Here is an 8,639-nt window from a genome sequence, read left to right as displayed (position 1 = left end):
TTTTCTTTTTTGGAATTTTTATTAATCAAAGACAGCATAGCTTTCATACTTTGAGTGATCAGAGAGATCCCAGGATGCTTTCATAGCTAAGATAAGCTTAACCAAAAGATGCACTGCAGAATACACAATGGTTTGGATTAATACAGTGCTGTCCCCTGCCTTTGTTATGACTGAGTGAACTGGTGTCACTGGTGCCCTGGACAGCACTAGCTAGGGTCCTCAGAAAGAGAATATGTCATTGGCAACGGACCATGACTCTTGCAGGAATATGCTAAGAGTTCCAAACGAGACAAAGGAAAATTTCACGTTGTACTCGACTGAGAGGCTCCCTAAGTCCAGGGGAAGGATCAAAGGTCTGTCTCCACCACTGGGTCAGAACAATGTGCAGAGTGCTCGATCTCTGGAAGTTTTACACATACAAACTGTTTTTTCTGCATGCTGTATAAATATACATATATTTTGATTGGCATTTATAGGGTTGCATAAAAGTCAAAATATAAAGTTCTCCAAATTTTTGTTTAATACTCTTATGTGGAAGCTTTAAGGATTAAGTTTACCTGCCCATGTTTTCAAAAAAGCAAAAGCTAATTATACGGGAAAGTAAACAAGTTGTGCCATTTTAATTCCTTAGCATTTTATAAACAATTTTCAGTATAGCGAGAAATATTCAGTGCAAAGCACATGCTTAGCTTAAATCCTAGACTTTGAAAAAAATATAAGCAAAACTAAAAAAAAAAAAAAAAAGCCTAGAAAGGAAGCTAGCATATGTTGTCTGCATGCTCACAGAAATATAAAAAGAGGAAGTGTGTTCCTCACTTATAGCATTAATTTTGTTTTGGTTTTAAGAAATGTAGATGCTTTCTTCCAAAGTAGTCATACTGACCATTATGTTAGTGGCTTGAAAAAAGGAAAAGAAAATGTTACAATGACAGGAACAAAGAGTCTACATCACTTGAAATCAAATACTTCAGCATTAGTTATGAACACCGCAGCAAGTTTATACTTATGATCCAACACTTTCTGTGTTGAGGGTAAACACACTGCTCAGTGTATGAAAAAGGTAGCATCCAAAAAAAAACCAACTAGAAATCCCAATGAAAAATAATTAAAATTCAAGGGACAATGAGACAGTTTTCCGGCCCAAGACATACCGCATTCCTCCCTCTCCACTTAACCCATTGAAGTTTGCTCAGGTTCTCCACAAGATGACACTATTTCAGAACAAGGTGTTTTCCCCGTGCAGATGGCATGCCAAAACTCCTGAATTCCCTAAAACATTAACAATACAGGTCCTCCTTCACATGAATGGAGACAGTAGTTTAACAGATGTAGCCTTAAAAAAAAAAAAAAAAACAATTCAAAATTAAAAGGTCAAGCTTCAGTCCAGTTAGGAACTGAAAATGCAAGAAATACAATTCAGGAAAGAGTTAATGATTTTGTATAATTTCAGCTTGGAAGTAAAGCATTGATAATGGTTATTACAGAAGCATCCATAACATGGTCATTACAGAGACAATACTGAAAGCTGCTTTGTTAACTGCAGTAACTGTGCTCTCATTGCACAAGTCTTGTTGGCAGCAAAAGTATTCAAAATTATCCAACTGGTGGAATACAGCAATATCATTCACGTTGCACTGGGACATCTTCCAGCAGGAGAACGTTCTCAGTTTACCTGCAAAATAATTAAACAGATTAAGAGTAATGCAATTTTTGGTATGGAGAGAGAATCACTGCCTAGACAATCATGTACTTGCCTTTTTTTTTTTTTAAAGCTTTTTTTTTTTCCCCTCTCCAGGTGTTTGGAAGTTTCTGAATGTGATTTCACTAGGACTTTGGTAGTGCAAATATTGATAGAAAGTTGTAGTCCTGCAACCACAGTACTCTCTTGTATACATACATATGGCTAAAATATATATATATATTTAAAATTCAAATGTAAATACAAATTACTTATTTTTATTAATATATATATATATATATCGCTCAGCTAACCAGTGCTCCACATTCAGACTAAACGACCCACTGGGAGATATGCGGTTAGAGCTTAAACGATTCTTCCTCTGGGGCTCCCGCCAGACAAAGATAACGCATGACCTTCTAGCTCAACTTGTCTGCTAATTCACCGTGCAGCTCTTGCATTGTCCAGCAGTCCAAGTGTTTGCCTCCACCAAGCTCAGAGCAAGTCCAGTAACTCAAGCTCATTTTTGTGCTGAAGGCAAGTCCCATCAGATGTGACTGGCTTCATTTCTACATACAATGTGGAAGACACAGCCTGAAGAGCAGAAGAGCCTTCCCCTCTTCTCACCTATTCCCCGGAACACCAGAATTGAACCCAATTAGAATTCCACCTAGCTTAACACCTCAGGTACCTGACTGCTGCCTCTGGCAAAGGACAACTGCTGTAGGCTGCACGCAGGAAAGCACACAGTTTGTGCTCATTACAGTCTAGGCTCAAGGGAAAAGAACAAAAAAAGAAACCAGGATGCTAGCAGCATGGAGAGGTGTCCTGCTCCAGCTGTGTTAGAAGCTTCTTTTCCCCATGACAAGTCACAAACTTTAGCAAGGACTGTCCCAGGAAGATGGCAGTCCCATCCCATACTTGCTCCTGCTGTCCAAAGACAGCACAAGTCTTTCAAGGGCAGAGGGAATCAGCTGGGAAAATGGGAGATTATTTCACTTTACTCAGTATTTCACTTTCAAGGGACCTGCACTACAATAACAGCTGCCGGAGCTGATCTAGTGCAGTGCTCTAGGCTGGCAGGTCCATTTCTGTATAGCTTGCACGTATGCAGCAGGCTCTCCAGCAGGAAAATACAGTTGCAAACATCTTCATTTACAAGGTGCAACATGCCAAGCTGTCATTTTGCCTGGACAGTGGGGGACTAGACAGTTATTAGCTTCAGAATCTCTTCGTTAAAAGAAACAATTATAAGGCTGTGCTGAGTAAATCACAATCCGAAGCAAGTCTGGGAGGATTGCCACATTTTCATTTCTGCCATTTAAATAGAATGCAAACTCCAGGACTATAGAGAGACGAATAAATACTTTGTTACAGAGCTAGAATGACCTTCAGCTGAGCTATTTATCTAGCATCATATTAACCCTATATTTACATTACAAATTATTAACCTTAGAATGACCACAATTAACTTCAAATTCAGTAAACAGTTTTCTCCCCTCTATGCTTTCATGAGCTTACCCACTTTGACACCTTAGAGGTAACAAGTCTAAAGTAAAATGTGTGCCAGCCACAAATTCAATAAATAGTGAGTTCCTTTTATGATATTCTGGTTTTCCAATGAATACCCTGTCACTCATAGCAAAAGAGTCAAACATTATTCAACAACTAGGAAAGTAACTCCATGCCCCTGAATATCCTAGACCATGTTCCTTAGATGCAGGTGAATTCACACTCAGAAAAAAATAATTGTTTAAATAATTTTAAAAAAGACTGAGTCTTCAGCTGCAAGTTTATTTTACAAGTTACGCATGCTTTATCTGTTTTTAAAGTGACAAATTCAAGACAAACATTTTGTATTTTAAAGTCAATGCTGTCTGCTTTTTCTTCTAGCCACTGTTGTGTTGTTTTTTTTCTTTATCTGTGTGCGTGCTAGTACACGTATAAATCAACTGTCTAAATCATCATCATCTTTATCAGTTGCTTTCAAGTCAAAATATATCAATTCACTACAAGCACGACCTTCGTGTTTGCATTCAAAGCCGTCTTCTGCATGAGGCTAAAAATGTGTGTTATGGCCAGATTAGAAGTGCACAGACACTGAAAATTGATACAACCATGTTTACTTTAAGTCTGTAGGACAGTATACATACCAAATCTCATCTGCAAGCAAGCATCTTCAGCTGATAAGCAAGTACTATTGGTCTTGCACAAGGAAGGGCTGTTCTCACAGTAGTAACACCTCAGGGCATAACCTAAGAAGACAAGGTTTTACCTTTACTGAATAATAAAGCGCTGAAACATTATCAGCATTAAAAAGCAAAAGGAAGAACACCAGCTGCATCTAACTGTCACAAAACATATCCCTGGTTATTAAACTAAAGACTCCAGATGAAATGTACAGGCGTTAGTGTTAGGTCAGAGGTTGGACTCAGTGATCTTGGAGGTCTCTTCTGACCTAGATGATTCTGTGATTCTGTGATATTGATACTGGCAATTTTGAAAGTAAGATTTTGAAGCACATACTTGCATCATTTTAAAATATACTCATCTTCATGTCACCTGCAGAATAATATATTAAATTTTTGCTTCTTTAACCTTAAAAATTACATTTTCCAAAATGACAGACAAAAGATACTTTTATCAGAATTTTATTCTATCCCCTTTTTATAAATTTCATTTCTCCCTCATTCTATACACCTAGTTTCCAATTTATACAAGAAGAATCCAATATTCCATCAGCAAAATCGAACATTTTGTTGCCACATTAAGCATCTCCATTCTGACCAAAGACGACCAGCAACAGAAACTATGCCCTGCTTATAAGGTTACTCTCATTCCCAAAAGTGGTATTAAATAATGCAGACCTTTCTTGTTTTTTTTTTTTTTCCTTCCCAGACATAGTTTCCATGATTTCTTCACACACTGTCATAACACTGCATCAGCAAAGAGCCTCCCTTGTACTCACCTGAACTACAAAAAGCAACCAGAACGATGCAGACGGTTAACAGGATACAATTCATCTTGACCATGCTTCTCCCCTAGTTTGGAGGCATAAACAGATTTTAGATGTTTATTATATTAAAAATCGACACAGAACTAGCAAAACATATGGTGAGGAATCAAGGTCTCAAAACTCGACTCCATTTTAATGAAGTCACTAGCCAGAGAAGTCACAGAAGGAGAAGAGAGAGAAGTGACTTTGCACCTTCTGAGAACAGGGTTTTTATTCAGAGCGCAGCCACCGGAGGCCCCTGGCAGGCTGCAGCTCAGCCCGCTCTCTTCCTGCTTATTGCACCACCCAATAGGCCTCACTAATTCCAACTGCAACCTTCTGCAAGTGCACCTAACAAAGAGAGGTCGCTTAGGTCTGAATGCCTTTGCTTTTACAGCAATTCAGCGATAACCCTGGAGCCAGACCGCACTCCCTTCCTCGGATCTAGCTGCCCTAAGGAGGCATTTGCTCCTCCTCTCCCCACACTCCTGCCAGCCCTGCCCAAATGCACACTGAGGTGCTGGCACAAGCAATTACACACCATGCGACCTCAGGCATCGCTCAAGTCTTCCACAACGGCTGCCATCTGCGAGCAGCAGCAAGATGGGAAGGTCAGGCTTCAGTAACTCCGACAGCAGCTGGAACTGCCAGACAGACTTCTGCATGCAGAGGCTGAGCTACAGACTGCAGCGTCTACCGCTAAAACATCTCTGCTATTGCAGAGAACAGGCTCTTCAGACTAAGTATCAAGCAGGCACAGGCGAGAGAAGGACCAGCACGTGCAGTAGAAGGACGTGGAACACGTTTATCTTCAAAGACCAAGTGGGATTTGGAAATCCCAAGAATTCAGATAACAAGTCTCACTTACGATAGGACCGCAATGAAGCACTCGCATCGCTGCTCTAGACTGTGTTCATATTGCTTGAAACTATTTCTATATGCAGTTAAGAGTCTAGTGTGGCAGGCCATAATCACATTGGGATGGATTTTTTCCTCCCAAAACATTGCCTGTGAACTTCAAAGGATGATTTTGTTGTAAAACATTATTTAAATCCTCCTGCATCAAAGTCTAGTCATTTTTTCAAAAGAAAAAAAAAAAAGAAAAAGAAAAAGAAAAAAAAAAAAGAAAAAGAAAAAGAAAAAGAAAAAGAAAAAGAAAAAGAAAAAGAAAAAGAAAAAGAAAAAGAAAAAGAAAAAGAAAAAGAAAAGAAAAAGAACTCTTTTCCTCTGTTTATTGCTGAAGTTAAAAATAAAATCCTTCAGATGTGGGATGTGATTCTTTCCAGGGTAAACAACTTTGTGAGGAGCCTTCCAAAATCCTGTATCCGGAAGCTCTTCCCACAAGCGACATCAATCTGCAGGAGTGCCGTTAGCCCGGCTGTTACGGCAAGGCTGGTGGCTAAAGCGAGAGCCGTCCTGGACCGCAACAAGAACATCCCCGGGCACGTCGCCATCTCAGCGGAGCCCTCAGCCACACAGGGCTATCAGCAGAGCACAGCCGTTTTGCCTTTTGGCATTCACCAGACTCAGAGCGGTGCCAGGAACTGAATCCGGGGAGCATCTGAGTCAATGCAAGATTCCTAACCACTTCAATAAAACCAGTACTTGATCATGGCTAGAGACTTTTGCGTGCAGGAGCGGAGCTTCAGGCATAATGGTCCAAAACATAAGCCCGTCTGTATTCAGGTAACTTTTCCCCTTGTTCATTTCTGAACAGCGATTTTTCTGCATTGCATTTACAATACAGTAGCCCTACTAAGAGTCATTATTATAGCACGTGACTGACCTGACAAATAAAGAAACATGTAGGGTTTTGAGGGAAAAAACAAGAGCAGCACAAGCAGAAAATACAGTAGTCCTCGTAGTAGCAACCAAGCCATGACCAGAACAACGTAAGGCAGGTTAATAAAAGTCATCGCAGCCAGCAGAGTAGCTTTGTCAGCAGTAACCCTACTGACGTATCTATTTTTTGAGGAAAACCAGTCATTTTTTCTGTGCTCCTGTACTGCAGAGAGACGAGCCACCGGTAAAACTGCAGCTCTTTTTTATAAACAGAAATGCTGTAGCCCGCGATTCACGGCACGGCTCAAGAGACAGACAGGAGTCCCCCAGCCAAGCCCCCTGGATTGCTGCTCTCGCTGCAGCTCCGAGCCGCCCGGCCTGCGGCGGGATTTCTCCGCAGTCCCCGCGGGCAGAGCCGCGCCCGGGGGGCGGCTGCGGCTCGGCTCGGCGCCTGGGACCACCGCTCCCGGCCCCGGGTGAAGCAGCCCCCGAAAAGGAGGGGGGGGGGGGTTCGGCTCCCCGCGTCCCCCTATAGCGCACTGCGGTCCCGGGGCTGTGAAGGCGAGCCCGGCTGACGCGTCGTGCCGCCCCAACAACGCTGCCCCCCGCCTCGCTCCTCCCTCCCGGGCCCCTCCGCACCCCGGTGCCGCCGGACCTCGCAAGGCGACCCCCGGCCCCCAGCTCCCAGCCCGGCTAGCGGTTCTCCCCGCGGCCCTCACCGGCTCCGAGCCCCCGCCGACGGCCAGCCCCGCACCGTCTGCAGGTGGGGCAGAGGGGCTGTGGTGCCACAGCGCCTGGCCCGCCCCTGGGGCGGAGCGGCGGAGCTGGCACGGCTCGGCACGGCCCTGGCAACGGCGCAGCCCGGGCAACAGCACGGCCCGGCCCGGCCCGGCCCCGGCCCGCAGCGGAGGGGCTGCGGCACGGCAGGGGCAGCCCCGGCCCGAGCAGAGCCAGGGTTTTAGGGACTTAAGAGCTGGGCTCTAACGGGGCCCTAATTAACTGCGAAGGCGCGTAAGGCGCTTAGGGTGTTACTGTGCGCGATTTAGTAAGCAGCAGGATAGGCGAAATTAAGACTTGGTAAGTTTATGTTATATATATATATATATAAACTTAATTTCTTAATTCACTTGTAAAACTTTGCACTGAGGAACTGGACCTTCAGCCATGGGTGTGTATGTGCCTGTTTTCCCTTCCAGTAACCCCTATTGTCATGTAAATGGCATTTCCACCTGGGTCTGTCTCCATTTTACATTTCCTGCAGGGACGATTAGTGACAGGAGTTAACCCGACGCTGGAGTAACTTCAGCAGCAACTTTTTTTTTTTTGCTAGTGGCTGGCTCCCCAGTTGTTCTTCTACCCTATGCTGCAGTCCGAGCAGTGGCTGAAGGTTCTCCCGGTTAACCACTGACTCAGTAAAAGCCCAGCGAAATGCTACAGCTATAGTAAACAGTCAGGGACAGCCTTTCCCACATACAAAACAAAAACAAGCAAAAAAAGGGGGGAGCTTTGGTACATATTCACATTTGAACATACGAAGTTGTCAGCTCTATGCTGAGTACATAGATGTTCAACGAGGCTTTACTAGGCCTTCTTCTGCCCAGTAAAGTAAGCATCAAACCCTCAGCATCTGAGTCAGCAGAAGCTGAAAGAACTTCAGGCTGGGTCAAAAGGACAGTCACCAAAGGGACAGACAGCACAGTATGTATGTTGTACAGCTTATAACAAACAGCAAGCATTTAGCAGTTAGAAGTATCATAACAGCATTTACAAATACACCTACCCAACAGCTGCTTGCTGAATCAGTCAGAGCACTGGTGAATTGCTGTCTTCTTATATAGGATCTTGACAACCAGTTCTCTTCCCCAGTGATGATTTCTACAGTTCAACAGTGCTGGCATACATAGCTAATGCCTTGTTTTCTTCAGTCGTCTTGGCCACTTCACTTTTCATACTGATTTGGCATAAACACCGCTTTTGGGTGGGGTGAGGAAAGTACTGGCATACACTTTGTTTCATCTGCAAGTAATGACGAGGTACAGTGCTTGCAGTAACACATGTGGTAACTGCAGGCAGTATGCCACTGTGCTAAAATAGCTGCCTGAAACCATTTTATATAACCTTTCTCAAGTTACACATACACGTACATTTGGTACAGTAACAGCAATAAGCTCTTTTCCTACCTGT

The 8,639-nt window shown here is 43.4% G+C and overlaps 1 protein-coding gene across 3 annotated transcripts; it reads right to left on the bottom strand.

The window, feature by feature from the left end:
• Window positions 1-8,425, bottom strand: LOC106044593 (CD59 molecule (CD59 blood group)). 3 transcript variants are annotated; one of them, XM_066997177.1, is made up of 4 exons: window positions 8,236-8,425; window positions 4,647-4,719; window positions 3,832-3,933; window positions 1-1,672 (listed from the first exon to the last, which is right to left on the bottom strand). In XM_066997177.1, exons 2-4 carry the CDS (start codon window positions 4,708-4,710, stop codon window positions 1,479-1,481), a joined length of 360 nt encoding a protein of 119 aa, XP_066853278.1. In that variant the 5' UTR covers window positions 4,711-4,719; window positions 8,236-8,425; the 3' UTR covers window positions 1-1,478. The 3 variants fall into 3 exon arrangements, with proteins under 3 accessions (XP_066853278.1, XP_047914729.1, XP_047914728.1); XM_048058772.2 differs by lacking the exon at window positions 8,236-8,425 and adding an exon at window positions 7,175-7,319; XM_048058771.2 differs by lacking the exon at window positions 8,236-8,425 and adding an exon at window positions 5,215-5,235.
• Between the last annotated feature and the right edge of the window lie 214 nt (window positions 8,426-8,639).

This window comes from Anser cygnoides, chromosome 5, assembly GCF_040182565.1.
Source record: "Anser cygnoides isolate HZ-2024a breed goose chromosome 5, Taihu_goose_T2T_genome, whole genome shotgun sequence".
Taxonomy (NCBI): domain Eukaryota; kingdom Metazoa; phylum Chordata; class Aves; order Anseriformes; family Anatidae; genus Anser; species Anser cygnoides.
The sequence above is the reverse complement of the archived record's forward strand: the minus strand, read 5'-3'. Positions and strand labels throughout refer to the sequence as shown.

Bases quoted from the DNA above. Each gene is read 5' to 3' on its own strand.
- LOC106044593 (XM_048058771.2), bottom strand. The intron at 3,934-4,646 runs GTGAGTACAAGG...TTGTCTTCTTAG, and splicing joins GGTTGCTTTTTGTAGTTCAG to GTTATGCCCTGAGGTGTTAC. The intron at 1,673-3,831 runs GTATGTATACTG...ATTATTTTGCAG, and splicing joins TTGCTTGCAGATGAGATTTG to GTAAACTGAGAACGTTCTCC.